General features: G+C 38.6%; 1 protein-coding gene and 1 non-coding gene across 2 annotated transcripts in view; one reads left to right on the top strand and one right to left on the bottom strand.

Annotated features, from left to right (window-relative positions):
• Plcxd3 (phosphatidylinositol specific phospholipase C X domain containing 3) overlaps nt 1–20,832 on the top strand; it is a 192,947-nt gene that overhangs the window by 94,280 nt on the left and 77,835 nt on the right. Inside the window, exon 2 of the mRNA XM_052159892.1 lies at nt 19,688–20,396. Within this exon, the coding sequence (XP_052015852.1) occupies nt 19,688–20,396 (709 nt within the window). The remainder of the gene's footprint in view (nt 1–19,687; nt 20,397–20,832) is intronic.
• Nucleotides 6,983–7,084, bottom strand: LOC127667203 (U6 spliceosomal RNA). The gene has a single exon (XR_007973842.1). It is a non-coding gene; the product is annotated as a U6 spliceosomal RNA (small nuclear RNA).

Below are 20,832 nucleotides of genomic sequence, written 5' to 3'. Positions count from 1 at the left end.
TGGTCATGCATTCATCACAGCAATTGAAAAGTCCTTGATGAATCTTTTATCTCAGTTTCCTTGGAAAAGTCCCATCCTCACAGGTCTGTGTACCATAGGTCTGCACTATAGCTTGTCAGCTTTGTGACAGCAATACTCTCCTGATTGCCAGGGCAAAGGTTGACAAACTTATTTGTAACAATTATCCACTAATCAAAGAGCAGTCAAAACAACGATGTTGTTCTATTCCAGGAGTTTATTTTCCTTCCTTTGGAAATTCTCTCATCATTTCTTGAAGGAGTGGTTACTAATAATTCTTTAGTCACTGATTCCTGCTTATCTGAGTGGAACAGAATTCTAGGGAATTCTTTTCCATAGTCTGATCAAATAAAACCCCTTTGCCCTCCTGATATAAGCTAGCTATTACCATCTGTATCCAGCTACTAACTAGTTCCTGAGGTAGGAATAGAAAGCTAATTCAGAAACTGTGCAGGAACTCCTTTGAAGTCAGAGATCTTCAAACTATAGTGAAGAAACTTTGTAATGCCAGCTTTCAACAGTGGAATCCAGAAGAATCATGTTCCTGGCAAATGTGGATATTCCTTCCTGGAACTTATAGGACAGAATGGATAAAATAGTAGTGTCACATACAGAAGGCATACATTTTTTTAAATAATCTCTCATATATTACATCAGAGTTTTCCCTTCTCCCTTTCCATCCCCGCAACTCCTCTCCCTGAATTCATTCTTTTGGTTCACTTCAGAAAAGAACAGACCTCCAAGGGCTATATCAACCAACATGGAATATGAAATTGCAAAGAGATCAGGTACCTCTTCTTATATTACGATTGTACAAAGTAACTCAGCAGGATGACAAAGATCCCCAAAGCAGGCAAAAATGTTAGAAACAGCTCCACTCTCTCTATTAAGAGTCTCGCAAAACCACCAAGCTCCACAACTATAATATATATGCAGAAGCCCTATGTTAGACCCTTGCAGGCTTCCGGTTGTCAATTCAGTCTCAGTGAGCCCCTACGACCCCAAGTTTGTTGGTTCTGTGGGTTTTCTTGTGGTCTTTTTGATCCTCTAGACTTCTACCATTCTTCCTCTCCTTCTTCTACAGGGTTCACTGAGTTTTGCATAACGCTTGGCTGCGAGCCTCTGTGTACACTTACATTAGTTGCTGGGTGGATTCTCTCTAATGATTATTATGCCAGGCTTCTGTCTATGAGTATAGCAGAATCCAATGAGATATGTTCATCCAAAGACTAATGATTACAGTATGATTATACAGATTCCAGGAGAGAAAGAAGAATATCCATAGATTATGGTGGAAGTTTCCGATCATTGTTCTTTTTGTGATATATGACTGGTCCTGGAAAGTATGTATCTTTGTTCATGCCAGATTATTTGGTATCTCCTATCTTGTTGTATGAAATTTTCACCCTTAGCAGAGGCAAACTCCTCACTCTATACACCTTGGGAGTCATCGCAGTGGACACTTAGGGAATTTACCTCAAGCTCTGAAAGTGCTGTGAATCAACCTCTGCCTTTTAGAGCTTCATCACACACCTGACTAAACTAGGTATCTTATTCATTGGGAAAAGATATCCAGGGCTCTGTAGCTCTTTCAACTGTTGTAACACTTTCCATGAAAAGATGCTTCACAAAGCTACCTCCCAAATTCTTAAGACTAGCCCCTTTCTTTTAAACCAGACCAAATCTGTCTTCGGCTATGGTCCTGCACACCACAGTGTCCAGCATGCCATATGCTGAGTGTGTCACTGTTTAGCAAGAGGATACAGAGTAGGCCTGGGTGTTTGGAACATTTTACTCACTTGGCCCTGGGATAGCAGTGGCCTCCATCTGCTCCTGAGTACAGCTTTTGGATCTGAGTCCAATTCTGCATGTGGAAGGTGGTCCGAGATCCACCCTCACTGGACTGTGAGTCATTGGCAGAAGCCCAAACTTTTATTCTTATTGAGAAGTTTACATTCATCAGGAATATGTTTTTTGAAAAGTAGAGAGATTATGTTTGGATTTAAAGTGATTGTTGAGTTAGGAAATTTTGATGCCAGGACAATTTCTTCTTCTAGTTACCTGTTCGATATGTGTCTTATCTTAACTTCTCCACTGTTACCATTAAAGTGTTATGGAATTTAAAAGGCTTTTCTTGTTCTCAGGTCTGTCAATGGGATTTTAACAGTGGAGGGTCCCCCAAATTAATATATTAAAGAGAGGTTGGGTTATTCATTCTTTCTGACTCCCCCTCTCTTTAACATTTGAATCTCTTTACTGAGGATGTTTGCTGAGCCTCATAACCCCTACACTGTAATGTATTCCTTCCAATTTCTGGAGATATTCCTTTCTTGTTTTTAATGACTTGCAACTGGGGAGTAGTTACCATTTCAATTGTACTTAGCTTAGTGGTACCCCACAATCTGGTTTCCTATAGTCCACACACATGGTTGGGTTATAAATATCTTTGTTTCAGACTGGGTTGTGCAGTCTGCTTTTTTGCTGACACTTTGACTAGCCACCTCATAAGACTGGTTAACTTAAAATTTGAGAAGTGAAATTTCAAGTAGATAACATCCCTCCTGGTCATAAATTTGTTTGACAATGACTAAAGACAAATTTATTCTTTGGGCATGTTGAACATCATTGAATAAGTAATTTATATGACCACAAATTATAAAAAGTAGAACAAAGTATCTAAGTGATTAGTATACTTGATGAAAACTCTACGGATTCAGAACTGATCAAGATCAATGTGAATGGAATGGTCAAGGAAACTTATCAATAAGCTAATAAGTACCACCAACTGCAAAGAACTATTTGTGAATTTTTTAACCTGAACCTACAGTGGATATTGTATTAAAAGGTGCACCAAAGCATATGACCTATGTTGGTGTTCTAAAGAGTCATCATGGTATTAGTCAATCTCAGAAAAGGTCTTCTGGAAATAAATTACTCCTGGACTCAGCGTATATAGAACTAAACACATCTCCCAGTAAATATAAAACTTCTTAGATTTCTTGAATTGAAATGTCCCTTTTGAAAAGTCATAGAAAGATGCACCAGTTTTGGGACTTCCATTTTAGTCATATCAGCTCTTTCCAATTTTCTAGCTTTAAATTTCCAAAAGATATCAGAAACATTAACAATAGTGCAAGAATCATATAATAATTGTACTCACAATCACCATCAGATTAAGAAATAAGCTCTACCCAAGGCAATGCAAATTTATACCAAATCACATTCTCCCTTAGTCAGAGAGGTTACTTTATTTTTCACTCTCTTCCCAGCTCATGAGAATGCAAAACCATGACCAAAATAGACAAACAGCTTTTAAACATCCCTTTGCAATGGACAAACCACACTGCCACAGAGCTGTAATGAAGCGTGAGGCTATTGTCTGCACCTCAGAGGGTCCTGATTCCATGTGAATGCTGCACTGCCTCCAAGGCCTTGCTCCTCTGAGCCTGTAAAAACACACAGCCCATTGTTCTAAATCAATATGTGTCCTCTGGAAATCCGAATTCAAGATCAGCCTATCCTAGTAAATTCTGGATTTAGTTTCACCAAGCCAAAGAGGAGGCTTTTCTTTATTTCTTGAGTATCCCAGCTGTGTACTTTTCAAATAAATACTTTAAAGTGTTTTCATGCGTTTCCCTCGAAGCAAGAGCTTTGAGAAAATAAACATGACTTTTTGAGTTGTAAAGTACAAACATTCGATACTCTTTGGCCTATTGGGAATTGAAAATTACACTAGGAGCTTGAAAGCCTCTTCAAACATAATCACTATGATCATTGCCTGGATTAATTATGGAAATGGGAAAATTTTGAAGCAAGAACCTGATCCAGTTAGCTTAAACCTCTAACAGTTCCAAGACATTGAGTGTTAGAAAAGAATAACAGACAAGTGTTAATATCAGACAACACCAGAAAAAGGAAAGGGAAGAGTGAGGCAGGAGTGGGCACACCAGAGAGACGGCTCCGTGGGTAAAGATGCTTTCTGCCAAGCCTGAAAATCTGAGTTTAAGCCCCAGAACTCACATGGGACAAGAAGAAAATGGACTCTAGCAAGTTGTTCTTTGACTTCACATGGGCACAAAAGTGAATGAATGAATGTTGAAAGAAAGAAAAAAAACTTCCCTAAGAAGAGTATCTGATGAGATGCATCCATGTCTATCAGAGCTCTGAAAAGTCCATTTGCAGGCACAGAGTGTATCAATGTCTTTGGTATTTAGGGAGTCTGAGATATGTCCTTGAGTAACTAGACATAGTGGCTAAGAACCAATAATGAAGACAAATAAATCTTTTAATATAAATGTGAGGCTGAAGTAAGAAATGCCTCTGTTTTAGGGGATAGTTCGCTGAAAAAAGGCACTTGGACTTTGTAGGAAGAACATTCTTCAGAGAAAATGCCACAGGAGTTCATCGTCACTGTCATTTCCCAACTCAAAAATCTATAACCGTCCTTTACCTAAGGTAGCCTCATAACTCTGAGGAATCAAGGAGAAATACAGCCGAAAAGAACAGTGTGTTACTTGATGACAGATGAGACCACAGAATTCCTGAGATGTGAGTAAGAAACAGGAAGGGATTCATTTCAATATAATGTATAGGAAAGGAAATTAGAAATGCAGTATAATAAGGGATTTGTTTAAGTATTTATTTGTGTGTGTTACAAAATGCAATCATTTAGTTTGTTTGAAAACATTGAAGACTTTTTAAAAATATACTTGATATGTTTCTGTCTGTTTACATCAGACAGAATGTAGTATTACATGATTAATACTATACATAATTAATCCCAGTGCAATAATTATCCAATGATTTATAACGTATATTCGAGAATGAGTACTGTGGGAATGTCCCCATGTCATATGAGATGGGACAAAGGATTCTCTAGCACCCTGCAATGCTGTGTGGACTGAGCTTGTGACAGATGCGGCTGTGGTACCCATGTTCTGGTACAGCTGTCTGACAAATGTTATCACCCTTCCTGCTGCAAGGTTGGAAAGCATGAGGGGCTGCTCTCTGCTCAGCTCCATCTCAAATCTTACAGGAGAAGAGAACGAAGACAGGAAAGAAAACAAGGAAAAATCCCCAAACTCAAACCTGTCTTTGATAAGAAAAACAACCCAGCTGTTGGCAAAAGGTAGTGTTTTGTGAGCACGATAGAATCAAAGGCTTGTGTTTCAAGGAGACTTCTTTTTTTTTTTTCTGTAGCACAAACATGATTAAGGGTAATGTGTGTTATTTTAGGTTTTCATTATCCATAAAAGAAAAATAAGTAGTGCTGAACATACAAGACAAAATAAATAGTTGGATTTCAGAGGCCTTCTGGCTCCCAAATCTAAGAATTTAATAACCAGACTCCTTATTTGTTTTCGTCTTATGGAAAAATAAAAAACCTCCATAGGGTGCTTTGTCTTGCTTCATTTCAGAATAGGTGACTTTAGTGATAAGGGTTCAGCTTTAGCCAACCTTCTCCTCTCCTTTCTCCAGATCATTCATTCTTTGGCTAGGCAGTCAGATCTTCTCTGTTGCTATAGACATCAAACACTACCCCAAACTCTATACTGCCTGCCAACAGGATGTCAAAAGGAGAAAAAGACTGGAAGACGTAAGATTCAAAAACAAAACAAAACCTCAGCATCTTATAGAATTAACTCCTAAAGAGGACAGAGGAAGCCTGGGCTGATGGGAAAGATGCCACATCCCTTTCTCTCACTGTGTGTGCTAACCACATGGAAGGCTGAGCCTCCTCTGCGTCTCCTTCAATGGCTGCTATGGGAAGTACAGTTTGTGCTCACTGTCATAAGAAGACAATATTCATGGGGAAGAGGTGTTCAACACCAAACAGCCCCGACTTGAGGAACCTTCAAAAGCTCAAGTACAGGAAAAGGTGATGGTAACACCTCTGGACACCAGAGGAACCAACACTCACAGTAAGAGTCTAGACCCCATGTGCACAAAGAAAGCATTTTGGATCCGAAGAGTCTTGAGTGATACTGTGACATACAACACAGAGAAAGCAACTCATGGTCCAAGGAATGAAAGATGACATCAGGGGGGGAAAAAAGAAAAAAAAGAAAGATGACAGTAGCTCGCAAACAATTATTTATCACAGCCACAGATGTTGACAGCCTTTCAGGGAAATTCGGACCCTTGCTTCCTTCCAGTTAGCTCATATTTTTGAAAGACACTTTTGTGCCAAGAATTCAGGGTCCCAGGTTAAATGTAGAAACACAGACTCAGAGTGATAGTAAAAGCTAATCCTTCTCAATTCATTTCTTAGTGAACCACTTTTTATATTTACCAGGTAATTCATCTTATAAACATTGTAAATAGTTTCATCATTCCCGTTGATAGATGCATCAATGGGATGCATTTCATGTCATCGTTCTTAGATGTCTCTCACAAGCCAAGCACTGTGTTTTGTTGGGAAATGCAATATTAAGATAGATTTCATCTTGTTTTTATGAAATTCAGTACTCTACTCGGGGGATAGAAAATAACCAATTGAAAATTAGGCTTGGAGTTAGTTATAAATGCTAAGAAGAAAACACAATTCTTTTATGTTTTGTCTCAAAGACATAACTGTCTTTGAGACAAAAAGCAAAGGTTTGGATGAGTCATACGTGTTGGATACAGCAGTTTATTTAAGGAGACAGTGTCAAAGTTGACATTTGAATATGTAGGTTAACAGGCAGTGGGGATCCTAATAAGAAGACGAAGTGAGAATAAGCTTAATGTGTTCAAGAAGGCAAAAGAAGCCAAATGTGGCTGGAACTGTGAGGAAACAGTTCTCATTAAGTACACTCCGTGAGCACTGGATCACTACCAAAAGCAACAGAAAATACTTTTCTCTAATTTCATAGCACAATTCTTTTTTTTTTTATTTTCTACATTCTTGGTTTACATTCCAAATGATTTCCCCTTTCCCCGGTTCCCCCCACCCCCATAAGTCCCATAAGCCCTCTTCCATCCGAAAAATATAGGATGCTTCACAAATTTGCATGACATCCTTGCGCAGGAGCCATGCTAATCTCTGTATCATTCATTTTAGTCTATGTGCTGCTGAAGCGAGCACCATTGCACAATTCTGAGGCAGTGATGGACAAAGAACCCAACACCTTGTTGTGAAGAACATATTTCTATAGGTCTTTAATCATAAATAAAGCACCTGTCTCTTTTAGGTGGTCCAGACCTTTCTATCCTTTTAAGTTGCCCAGGACCTTGGAGACTGAGATAGGGCAGAATTCCACAGGGAACCAGGTGGTTCTCTTTTCTGGTTCTCTTCCAAATCATTCCATTGGAGTCAGGCCCCTTTTGAATTTCCCTCTGAGCCATGCCAAAATAACCAAGGGCAATTCTCGATACAATGTGCTATTTTTCTCTCTCTTCGCCTCAGTTCCTTCAGGGACAAACCTTCCCCCTGCACCTTGCTTAGTATTTAGTCACCATTGATTCATCCTACTTCATGATTCATTACACCTGGAAGGGTGATCATTATGAATCTGGAAATGAAAATGTCCGAAAGATAATGCATTTGGATGGTCTGAAGGGTGAGAGGGATATGAACTGCCTCTGATGCTGAGGTTTGTGGACTCAAGTTCAGCTTCTCCATTAGGAGATATGGAACCACTGCCAGAGGTTTTTCTGAGTATCAAGAAATGAACTCATGACATTTGCCAAATCTATTTTAGAAACATTAATATTTTATTAATAGAAAATGATCAACCCTATTGTTTATTCAGTATTTTAAAAGTAACCCAAATTATGAACAACATAAAACCATCCAAACTTAAAAGTGCCTCACCTAGGTATAACATAGATCACATACACAAAAATCTGCACACGTCTGCTTGTGTGTTTTCATGTCTCTGTGTGGGTGCAGGGATCAGTGTCGATGTGTGTCTATGTATGCTTGCATTTATCTGTCCCTGAAAAGATAGGCACTGAAAATGAGAAAGCAAGAGAGACAGGATTTAGGGAGAGAGGACAACGTCACAGGCAGCAGATGAGCTAAGAAGTATCTTGAACACTCCCTGTTCCAAGAGAGGTGGTCGAGTCAATGGCATTCACAGCACAAAGGATCTTTTAGAAGTGCCAAGTCTCATGCTTCACCCAGGACCAATTAGTTACAAGCTCCCAAGTGAAACAGACGTGCATTAACATTGGGGAAGTATTGCCTAAATGGTTGTCTTTGGGGATTTGTTTTCACCCTTTGCACTTCCTGGTAATCTCCTCTAACAGATCAAGTCTTACTCAGGACTAAGCTACTGTTTGATCTGAAGGTGCCCTGTGCAGTTTATCCTAGCAGTTATCATACTTTGTGATAATAGTGATTTTCCTGCCTGTTTCTCCTCACTGTAACATGAACACCATACGGAAACATCCAGATAAGGCTTGTATAATGTTTTATTTCCAAATGGTTGTCCTAATGCATGATATAATACAGAACAGATGTTCAATAATTACCTATCAAATGATCAGTTCCTCAGAGGAGGAAGCAAGTCATTGGAACACATGATAAGATTAACTACCATTCCCATCCTTACCATATTTTTTTTTAAAATCTTCCCAATCCCTGTCTATTCATAGGCACATACACAGATCATATGCTACAGTGTCATGTGCCCAATAGGTCCTCAGACTATTTAATGATTTTTAAATTGTTGGATAAAAATTCTCCAGCAAAACTTGTGCCACATAGAAGCTTCTAAAGTAGAAATAGAGATGAACGATTTCATTTTAGCCTGAAAGATTCACTTGGAAATCAGCCAGAAGAATAATTAAGAGGAAAAAACAGCAGTAGTTGCAGCTGCAGCAGCAGCAACAACAACACCACACACACACACACACACACAGACCTCAAGTAGTTGGGCGAACTAAGTCCCCAAACTATCTATTCTATCAATATTCAATGAAAGTCAAAAGCGATCCCTTGTATGTGAGTTTTCTGTCACTGTAGAACACATGTAGAACAGATTAAGTGTAGAAAAGCACAATGCCAAGCATATGTGAGATGAGTTGAGTCGGGGGGAAGGCAAACATTTCAGGTAGAGAGGAGTATTTCAGGAGCTGGCAGGCTCTGGAAGTCAAGTGCCCATAAGGTTTGCACTAGAGAACGTTATCTCTACTTGGTTACTATTGATGTCTTGTGCAATACAGTTCTTTATTACAAAGGTTCTCTGGGGTATTATGGGATGCCTACTTGCTTCGCTAGCCCTTTATCCATCATATGCCAGCAGTAGCCCCTTTGTGTTATACCAACCAGAGTGTCTTCTTATGTTTCCAAATATGTTGGAATGAAAATCACCCTTGCCGAAATTCCACTGCTGCAGGTGACTCAATGGCAGAAGCGCCTGTTACTGCATTTCACTATCTGGCTAACAGTACTTTAGGTCTTTGTAATTCAAATACCATTTTTTTTTTTGTCTAGGTCCCAGTATCTGCCCTTTGTGAAAGCTCTTTTACCCAGTGTTTTGATTCTAGGTTAGCCAGTTGTTATGTGTTATTATTGGGTTAGTAGTGCACTGCACAGAAAGCTTCAGGGCATGAGTCCATCTAACTTAATGCTGAGTGGTGCCCGGTAGTGAGCATATTGCTTTGGAAAGGGAGAGGCCCGCTGCCAGAGCTTTGCGGGAAGTTGGAAGTACTTTAGTCTTTCAATTGCTTTTCTTATAGATCTGTTGATCACCTCGAAGAAGAAATTCATATTCACAAGACAGTTGCTAGTTGGCATCAAGTGTGGCAACATTCTGCCCCTTGACTGGGAACTGTCACGTTTAAAGGATTTGCCATGAGTACATCTATTGGCTTAGGAAAAGGATACAGAAACTATAGAAACCTCTTCATGAATATCTCGCCTCTTTACTCCTGGGAGGCATCAATATAGTAGAACTTCCACATTTAACATCTGGAACCCTGGACCAAAATATCAAAGATAAGTCACCTCTTTAATTTATGGTCTCTGGGGTAAAATAAGGAAGGATTCAAACAACATGAACTCCTAGACTTGTCCAAAGAAACATTAAAATTATAGCATGATCTTGGCTTTTACATGGCAAAAGGATTCACCACAGTGTTTTACCAGACATGTCATGTTTAATGTTTAAAAATGCATTGTCTGTGCACCTGTTATGTCAGATGAAGTATGCACATTAAGCTACAACTTTGTGCCATTTAATTATGTGTTTGATTTTAGAAGTATTTGATGTGAGATACAAGTTCATTATCTTTGATGAAAAAAAAAAAAAAACTTTTTCTTCCAGTCATATACTGAAGGATTAAGTCAAGAGCATGCATCAGTAATGAGTAATAATCCTTCACATTTAAGGTTATATGCATAGTCTCACAAAAACACAAACAACCGATTGGCTTAAAAAGTGTGATAAACAAAAATTAATGAGATTAATTATAAGCTGCCAGGTGAAAAACAAGTGATTAATTTGGAAAGCTTTTCTTTTTTGTCCTGTGGGTTTGAACACCACATACTCAAAACTACAGAGAATCAATTGCCTTCCACACCAAGGAAAAGTAATTTGAGTAGAACCATTATTTTGTCAATATGGGTAATTTCTCACCATAGGTACGTTTATTTGAACAAAAGTAGATCTTATTGTATCTTCAGGGATGTTATCTGTTGACGGCACAGTGCACTGAGGTCAAAGTCCTCCTTGTCCTCAGTTGGGTGGGCAGCCTCACAGAGCATGGCGTTTAGAGATTTAAGAGAAGGAATTAGCAACTGAGCGAGCTATTTAGCACTCCAGATACTCCAGATATTAAAGATGCACTGAAAGCCCATAGCTTCAGCAGAGTGGATGCTGGTTATCAGTCAAGCCTTTAGTGATAGCATGGTTGAATTTTTGGGGAGCATAGAATAATCAAAGTAAACAATTTCACTAAGGGAGCTGCATACAAGGAAAATTATTGGGTCACTAAGTCTGTTAGAGAAAAGATGGAAAACAGGAGCTGGTTAATGAGTGTAGGGTTAGGATCGTGTACCTTTTTTCTCTCAGATTAAATCCACTCTGGAGACTGAGGCAGGGAGGAAGGCTGAACTGGGACAACAGGAATGAGTGGGAAACTGCTCATCTCAAAGTGGTACTTGAAAATTGTTTTAGTGGTTCACACAAGACACAGGGCATTGATATTGGAATGAGGAGAACAAGAAGGAGGAGGAGGAGGAAGAGGAGGAGGAAGAACAAGAAGAAGGAGGAGGAGGAGGAAGAAGAGGGAGAAGAGAGAAGAGGAAGAAGGAGGAGGAGGAGAAAAGAAAAGAAGAGAAAGGAAAAGAAAGGAAGGAAGGAAGGAAGGAAGGAAGGAAGGAAGGAAGGAAGGAAGGAAGGAAGGAAGGAAGGAAGGAAGGAAGGAAGGAAGGAAGGAAGGAAGAGCTTTGAGACAGGATATTTACTTAAGTCATACTTACCTCAATGCAGTGTAACCTGATGCCTGTGTGGCTTAAGAGGCATTAAGATGTTGAAGACAGACAACAGACAAAGGAAAAGACAGACGTTTATGAGATAATTGCATATTCTGGTGGACACAGGGAAAGGCAGGTCTGAAGGGGTATTGAGCTCTTTGGGGGGACATTTAGATTCAAGATATCAACAAAGCAATGAAATTTATTTCCCTTCAAGACAAGGATCTGGAATGCAGGCCAAAGTAGATGGTGTATGTTTTAGACATAACCATAGAAAGAAAAAGGCAGCTAATAACCTGAATATATCACCAAAATGAAGTGAGGAAACCAATGTCATAGCATGGATAGAGCGTCAGTTAGAAGCTGGAAAAACAAGAAAATGACGGGGACTGAGGAAGGACAGTGAGTTGAAAAGAAGAAACTCGGGAGAAGCTAAGATTTTGTTTTAGGAGTATACCAGCATCTAGTGCCTCAGAATGCCTGAGCAGCTTTTTCGCTTTTTGATTTTTTTGTTTGTTTGTTTGTTCATTTTGTTTTTTCTTTGTGGCATTAGCCATGTACTTACCTGTACCAAGGCTCTGTACTAGGAAGTAGTACTGAGGTTTCAGAGGTGACAAGAAGGTTGTCTTTCACAGATGTCTATAACAGTCCTAAAATTTCATATCGGCCTCTGTACTCATAGTCTTATTATAGTAAGAGGCAGCACCAGAGCCTGACTGATCTACACCATGATCCTGTGTAAACTGTCTTAGTCTAGATAATATGCAGAAAAGATTATTATTAATAGAAGTAGCTATTTCACGTCTGTAATAGTTCCTGTGTAAGCAATTTTGACTGCTTGAGATGGACAAAATATTTTTTTGTATTTATAGAGCTGGATGCTGTAATGAAATCCGATGTTTAGAAGTTACCTTTGAAATATGTTTTGTTTGTTTTGTTTTTGAAAGCTTTCAGTCTGATTTAAAATCAAGTGTGTGTAAATGGAAAGCTGTAGGTAGAGAGTATGATATGAAGATAGAGCAAAAAGCTGATAATCAAGGATCAGTAGCAATACCCAACACCCAGTGACATTTAGAAATGTTGTAGACAAACGAATTATGATGTTGGGGCATGGGAAGTCCACCATGACTGCTAAAAGAGCTTCAGCACAGAGGAAGAAATGAAATTAGGATTCAGACTTCCATATTGGAAAGGTAAAATAGGAAACTTCACTCTAGTTTCCTTCTCTTCTCAAGGAGCATGGTAGCAACATCAACCTTCTTTGTTCTGTCTGAGAAAACAGTCACAAAAATAAGTCCAACTTTTTATGTCCTCATCTCGGAGTCATTTTGGTTCACAACAGAAGACAACACTCCTGCTTCCTTAGCACTAGAGTGTTGCTTCTGTGATCATGTCACAGCTAAGTTATCAAGTACCCACGAAACTTGCTGCCAGAAGCAGGATTCTAGGAAGAACAGGGTGGAGACAGAGCCTCGTGTCCTGGGCGGCACAGTAAGCTCGGTGTTCTGCCAAGGCAAGGATGTTTTTACTGTGACTGAGTCAGAGCCTGGATCAGGGGAAGAGCTGTGGCTCTTGCAAAGAATGCTGCTGGTGTGCCATTCAGACTTTAGTTTGCTGGGCCATGTACTGTGAAATGGACTTGATACATCTTCAATGTATGCCATTACTCATGGTCACACACAGAGACAACCTAAAGTCCTTTCAGAAGATTTTGCACTAATAATAGTGGATGGAACTGAAGAAGTGTCACTAGAAGTTGGTATTTGGAAAGGGAGAAGCCCGCTGCCAGAGCTTTGCAGGAAGTTGGAAATACTTTAGTCTTTCAATTGCTTTTCTAATAGAAACACCATATCTCAATTTTATTAATATAATGGATATGAGTCTTTAGATATCAAAAACAATGATAATTGGAGTAAATTTTTTCTTTTGTTTTGTACTTGTGAATCTTGGACATGTAGTATCTATGACTCTAATTTCCAATAAACACTTCCTAACCTGAATACTGCAACTTCAATATTTCTCTGCCCTCTTGCCCCAGATGATCTTGTACAGCCACCCTGTGTGCACTTGTGAACATGATGTTTGCTTAGTATTAAGTGAATGGGTGTCCACTACTTATAACAATATTAAAAAGGATAACAATTTAAACTTCAATTACTATTTTAAATGTATGTTGTATAGAGTATTTCTCTATATTGCTATTATGGCACTGACTAATTCCTTATAAGTATTTCATGAAGTAAAATATTTTAATTTAATAAGGTTTTAATAAGAAATTAAAAGCCATTAGCAATGGCTAATGACCTGATAACTCTCCAGCCTTAAGCCATGAATTTTAGAACTATTCTTCCAACAGCTCCTTTAATACCACCTAAGTATATTACATTGTCTAGTGTATTTTAATCTAGGGCCTATTTAAATTACCCCCTCTCTTTCTTTCTTTCTCTCTGTTTTTTGATACAGGGTTTTACTGTAGCCATGTCTGGAACTTGCTCTGTAGAACCAGGCTGGCCCCAAGCTCAAAGACCATCTGCCTCTGCCTCTGAGTGCTGGGATCAGTGGTATGTGTCACCACAACCAAAGATGAATGAAATTATTAAAGTGTATAGCTGAGAAACTAATATGTTTTGATATCGGATTCTATATATCAGTTTCATTTATCAAGTAGCAACATATGATTTTTGATTATCAAAAAGATCAGTTAAATTATAGAAAGCCCATTTTACTTAGGCTTATAGAATTTTTACTTGAACTTGTTTCTTACCATCTGCTCCAAATGTGAAAAGAACCTTTTAAGTGATATTTTAAATCATCACTTACATATATTAAATCATAATGATTTAATACATAATCATGTATGTTCCTTATCATACCCAGAAATTAATATTTTCAATAAGATATGAATAATAAAATCCAATAAGATGAGATCTGAGGGACTCTTAGGAAAGTTTTAATTAATCCAAAGGAAGAAAGAGAAAGACAAAAAAAAATAGGAATGAGATGGGCCAATAGTGAAACTGTAGTAAAATGTCTCATTTGTTTTACTGAGCCAATCCCATTCAAGGATAGACATTGTTCAAGCAAATAAAGAACCAAGTCTTCTCCATATAAAAACACAAGGATGTTAAAAAGAAACAGCAAAAATGCTGAATTAACATTTAGGACTAGGGATATCACCAAGGGAGGGAGGCATGTTGGAAAGATCAGAATACACAATTCGTATACATGCTTATGAACCTATTAACTGAGCTTCAGAATTTAGAAAGCAGATAGATAGATGGATAGATAGATAGATAGATAGATAGATAGATAGATTGACAGACAGATACATACATACATACATACATATATAAAACAGCTGCTTTAATCAATGATCTATTGCTCTGAAGAGACTCCATGACGACAGCAGTTCTTACAAAGTAAATCCTGAATTGAGACTTGCTTACAGTTTCAAAGGTTTTATTCCATCATCAACATGTCAGGAAGCAAGCAGCACAAAGATAGACATAGTGCTAGGGGAGCTGAGGGTTCTATATCAACATCTGCAGGCAGCAGGAAGAAGAGAGAGCCACTGAGCCTGCGTTTGGCTTCTGAGACTGTAAGGCCCACCCCAGTGACACATTTCCTGCAAAAAGGCCACACCTCTTTTAACAAGGCCACACCTCCTAATTCTTCTCAAGCTGTGCTACTCCATGATGACTAAATAATCAAATATATGAGCCCTTGAGGGTCACTTTTATACAAACCACAATGACAACAAATCAAAAAAATCATTATGGTTGATTTTGAAACTCCTTTCTTAGTACATAATAAAAGAGAAAATTTATAAGACTATGAATGGTCTGAGCAAAATTACCCACAAAATCAACCTAAAACACATTTAAAGGACAAACAGTTCCAACAGAATGAATATTCTTCTCAATTGCATAAAAAATTTCCAGATAAGAAGTTTTAGGCCAGTTGTGACACACACTGGTAGGATTTGCTGAAGAAGGCAGAGGCAGGAGAATCACGAGTTTGAGGCCAGCCTGGGTTACACATTAACGGAAGAGGATAGATGTAGGATGGGGGTGGAGTTGTGGAGCAGTAACCAGGAAGTGGGATATCATTTGAAATTTAAACAAACGGAATTATTAATAAATAAAAATAATAAAATAAAAAATTATTTATATGAATATAGATTTAAAAAAGAAGTATTAGGACTGTTACAACCACTTTACTGGAGTAGAGAAAGTAGTTACCACATGAAGGGAAAATTATTCAAAGTCTCACTTTCCAAAGACATGGGAGGATAGCCTCCATGAGCTAAACTATTGATGGCCAGAGAAAACACAAAAACCTGGATTTGTGGAGCAGCTGCAGGGACCTGCACAAGAAGACAGGGCAAAGCCGGCCTAGAACCGCAGGGAGGGTTAGCTTACCTTCAGGTTGTTAGTTTGAGGTCAAGCGTGGAAGATGTCAAGAGTCCAGGAACACAAAGTCAGAACAGATCAAAATATTATCTCAGAGGTTGCAGAAGTTTGCCAAACGAAGAGGACTTTCTAGTCTTAAAGAGAAACGGTAGGACACTCTTTTCCAGAGCTCATAAAGTACTGCTTCTATTTTTAAGGTCAAACAATAAAAAGAGAATTTAAAGGCATTAAAATATTTCCTGTGGAGGAATCCCACATCAATGTATGGACTGTTCTTTGTATCAATGGTCTTAATTCATTTCCCAAATAATGCCTATAGAATAATGCAGTCCAGTATTTCACCCCCAATAGCTGTTTTTGATATACCACAGGGCTACCTAACTTAAAAGGAATACTGACAGAGGCGCCACTTGCTTCTTTCTATGTAGTTTTAATGGTTTCTAGTGTTTATATTCTCTTATTTTGACCTCAGTGACATAATTCCCTGGAAGGTCAACAAACTACTTTATTTTAAAACTATTTTATATATTCATACGATTTTCGCAATTGATCATTTTCATGTCTTTTTATATTAGAATATATATACTATGTACCATATGGTAGAAAGGTGAAACTAGAGCCATATTGAAAAGTCATGAAAGATGATGTGATACTGGGGCTCTATTCTGTCCTGAAGATATAGATGCAGTTAATGGTTGTTGGGGGGAAGTAGAAGCATTTTTTCCCCAGCTCATCGCCACAAGTAAGTTATACATACTCTTGTGAATAAACTTTATTCATGATGCTATAGGAAGCTGTAATTAAATTCAATGAGACACACATTAAAAAAATTGAAAAGGAAGGAGGGAAGGAAGGCAGGAAGTAAAAAAGATAGGAAGGTCATGACATTGGAAGACTTGGAAAGAAGAAAGAAATATATGCAAGAACAGGAGGACAAGAACAGAGAATGGATATGATCCAAATACACTGTATACATGTATGAAAATGCAACAGTAAAATTCAATTCATTATTATGCACAAATGACATATACTAATAAAAACTAAAAATAAAGAAAAACCTAAAGTGCTCATTTATAGAATAAAAAAAATCTAACCTGGCAGTGGTGGAGCATGCCTTTAATCCCAGTACTTGGGAGGTAGAGGCAGGTGGATTTCTGAGTTTGAGGCCAGCCTGGTCTACAGAGTGAGTTTCAGGACAGCCAGGGCTACACAGAGAAACTCTGTCTCAAAAAACCAAAATAAAAAAAAAGAAGAAATCTATCTACCTTTGTTTTTCATTCTGCCTGCTTCTCACTAATGTCTTTTATAAGCTGGGAGACTTAGCCAGGACTTGCGTCCTGTTTCTGTCATGAGGCACCTTTGTTGACTTTTCTAGGATGTATGTGATTATTTAACTATTTTGATATTACATCATTTAATTATAATTTTTCTTAAAATCATATTCTTTTCTATGTATATTGATCTACAATAGAGTTTGTTCAGCATCTTTTCTTAGATTAGGAATCAAATAAACTGCTAATAATAAATCAATATTCAGTAATTTAAATGCCTATAAAATATGCTTGTGCCAGATGCAAACATCCAATTTTACTTATTCAGAAATGGCTGACATTTTCATCCTGTACTAAAGATAAACAGATCACACTGCTTGAGACTAAATTCAACACAACATTTCAGTTTGTTTGGATTATCTTTTATTATTTAAAGTCTAAAATCTCTGATGTAGTCTCTGTTCTAAGTCATAAAGGTCATAATTTTCTGAGTATCAAAATACAATTACAAATTATTTTATGGCAGAGTTTTCCACAGTATCCAAAGTTGATGCTCTCTGGCTTCTCTCCATGGGCTCTGCAAAGGTGAATTGTTATACGCATGCAAGGAGGCAGAGCACACAGAGGTACAGCTCTAGAAAGCAGGCAGGATAGATAAATACTGCATCCATGAGAAAATGTGTAAAAGAGATTATTTGACAAATTCCATGAAGTGTGTGTGTGTGTGTGTGTGTGTGTGTGTGTGTGTGTGTGTAAGAGAGGGGGAGAGGAGGGGGAAATAGAGAGAGTTTTAGGTTGGAGAATTCAAAGGTTTCCAAAAACAATCAAAGCCTTGTAGGACCTATGTCAGAATAAAGGCAACCAAATGAACCCAGGAGAAGCTAAGTAGCAGATGGGGAATAATGGCTCAGAGACAAGGTCATGAACGTGAGAGAAAACATGTCAAAACTGCAAGCCCATCTGCTTTATCTAATGTGTCAAGCATCCAGGATACACGGATTCCATTTTAATGATTCAGTCATCATGACCAAGTACAAAAAGGAAGATTTCAAGGATAAAACTCAACCTTGAAATCGTTTTCTTTATAGGTCCTGATCACATGTCAATGGTACTCTGTACTTAGAAACAAGTCATAAATACGTTAATCGCTGCATTTCTGAATGTTTAACACTCACAACTTCCCCCAAGTAGGTAACCGAACAAATAGTGCTTGTTATCCAAAGAAAGGAATCTTATGAATTTAAAAATCAATTCCACAGAGAGGTTTTCCTGTTGAGAGGAAATCTCTCTGAAGACTAGGGTCTATTGGTTAATTTTAAAACACAGTCAGTTGTATTAATTTTCAAAAAACAAACAAAAACTTTTTTCATTGTTTATTTAGTATGTAGAAAACATTTGGTCTCATTATAGTTCACAAGTACAAGGTCATGGACAAGGTGAGGAATGAAGCTAAAGATGACACCATGCTCTATTTTCTTAACTCTCTGTCCGCCATCTCTTGACCTCTCTTTTGCTTGCCCACATGTGTGAGGTGAAAGGTTATACTCAGATTATCCACCTGTGCAAAGGACTTCTTTGTTCAAGGCAGCCCTGTATGCTTAGACCAAAAAGAATGGGTGTATTGTTTTTCTTGCTGCTTTGACAAAATACCTTGTAAAAGCACCTGAAAGAATGGAGAATTTGTTTTCTACTCACAGTTTGAGTGCAGGTGTAATGAGTTCTGCCTGAGCTGCGGCAGACAGAGCAGAGAGCAGCTGGTCATCTGCATCCATAGTTAGGCAGCAAAAAGGTGAATGTTGATACACCATTCTCTCTCTCTCTCTCTCTCTCTCTCTCTCTCTCTCTCTCTCTCTCTCTCTCTCTCTCTCTCTCTCTCTCTCTCTCTCTCTCTCTCTCCCTCCCTTCCTCCCTCCTCCATCCCATTGTCCTCTCCCTCCCTTCTACTTCCCCCTCCTTCCTCTTTCCTCTCTATCTCTCAATCTCTCTCTCTCTCTCTCTCTCTCTCTCTCTCTCTCTCTCTCTCTCTCTCTCATCTCTCTCTCTCTCTCTCTCTCTTTCTCTCTCTCTCTGTCTGTCTCAATTCCCCAGCCACTAAACGGGACTGCCCTTATTCTGAGTAGATCTTCTTAGATCAGTGAGCTGTCTCTGAGAACATTCTCCTAGGAGATTTTCAAATCCTGTCTTGTTGACAAGATTAACCATCAACAATGGTAAGATAGAAGACAATGTTATGAGATCTCATGCATCACATTTCATTAATTGTTACTTACACTAGCAGTGTAGAAAGCCTATCTCTGGGAGCGCTGTAAGTTTATGTCATAGTAGATGATTATGTGATGCTTGGCATATTGATTTGAAGGAAATTATTTACTATTTTACCATCAGTTTTGATCAACTGAAATGTTTTCTCTCCTATACCAGGCCATTCAAATGAACCCACAACATAGAGTCATTAAGTAAATATGATTCTATATGGTTCTTTTGATTCATTCGAGGGGCAAGTGAATACCTTTTAGGAGGGAAAGAAGTGGGATGTAGGAAAGACTGGAAATTAACCACATTGTGCCTTGTTGCTCTCCCAGGGTCCCATGATTCCTTCAGCTTCTACATTGATGAAGCTTCTCCAGTAGGACCTGAGCAGCCAGAAACTGTCCAAAACTTTGTCTCTGTGTTTGGAACTGTAGCCAAGAAGCTGATGCGGAAATGGTTAGCCACCCAAACGATGAGCTTCACTGGTCAGCTGGGAGCTGGAATCCGATACTTTGACCTTCGAATTTCCACCAAGCCCAGAGACCCAGACAATGAACTGTATTTTGCTCATGGCTTATTCAGTGCCAAAGTCAATGAGGGTCTTGAAGAGATCAATGCATTTCTCACAGACCACCACAAAGAGGTAGTGTTCTTGGACTTCAACCATTTTTATGGGATGCAGAAATATCACCATGAAAAATTGGTCCAAATGCTGAAAGACATCTATGGAAACAAAATGTGTCCAGCCATTTTTGCCCAGGAAGTGACTCTAAAGTACCTATGGGAGAAGGACTATCAAGTACTGGTCTTCTACCATAGTCCAGTGGCACTGGAAGTGCCCTTCCTCTGGCCTGGGCAGATGATGCCAGCACCCTGGGCAAACACGACAGACCCTGAGAAATTGATCCAGTTTCTTCAGGCATCCATCACTGAGAGAAGAAAGAAGGGCTCGTTTTTTATATCTCAGGTGGTGCTGACACCCAAAGCAAGCACTGTGGTCAAGGGTGTGGCGAGTGGCCTCAGAGAAACAATCACAGAAAGGTAAGTGCCCTGCAGAGGACAAGGAGAACTGCCCAGTAGTCTAATCTCAAACTCATAAAGCACAAAAGTTATGAAGCTAAAATTCCTATTGATATGCATTAGTTTGCTAGGGTAACACAGTACTGCAACTCTGTGACTTAAGATAGTTGGCTTCCCAAAGTTCTAGTGATGGCTGACAATTCTAGTCTCTTGCTTAATGTTTATTTCACCAATTGCACCTTCTTCACACAGTCTTTCCCTCCACGAGCCTCTTTTTTATATGGATACAATGATACTGACTTAGGATCTGCCTGGATTAATTTATCTCAAACTGATTAGTTTTGAAAGTACCCTTTTTCTAAATAAGGTCATACTCATAGGACTCCTTTATGTTTTTGTGTGCCACTTCTTACATTAGAAGGATTTTGCTCTGGTTTTTGCAGTTTTTTTTATATAC

Source organism: Apodemus sylvaticus, chromosome 16 (genome assembly GCF_947179515.1).
Source record: "Apodemus sylvaticus chromosome 16, mApoSyl1.1, whole genome shotgun sequence".
NCBI lineage: Eukaryota > Metazoa > Chordata > Mammalia > Rodentia > Muridae > Apodemus > Apodemus sylvaticus.
Note: the sequence above shows the minus strand (reverse complement) of the source record. Positions and strands in the feature narration are given on the sequence as shown.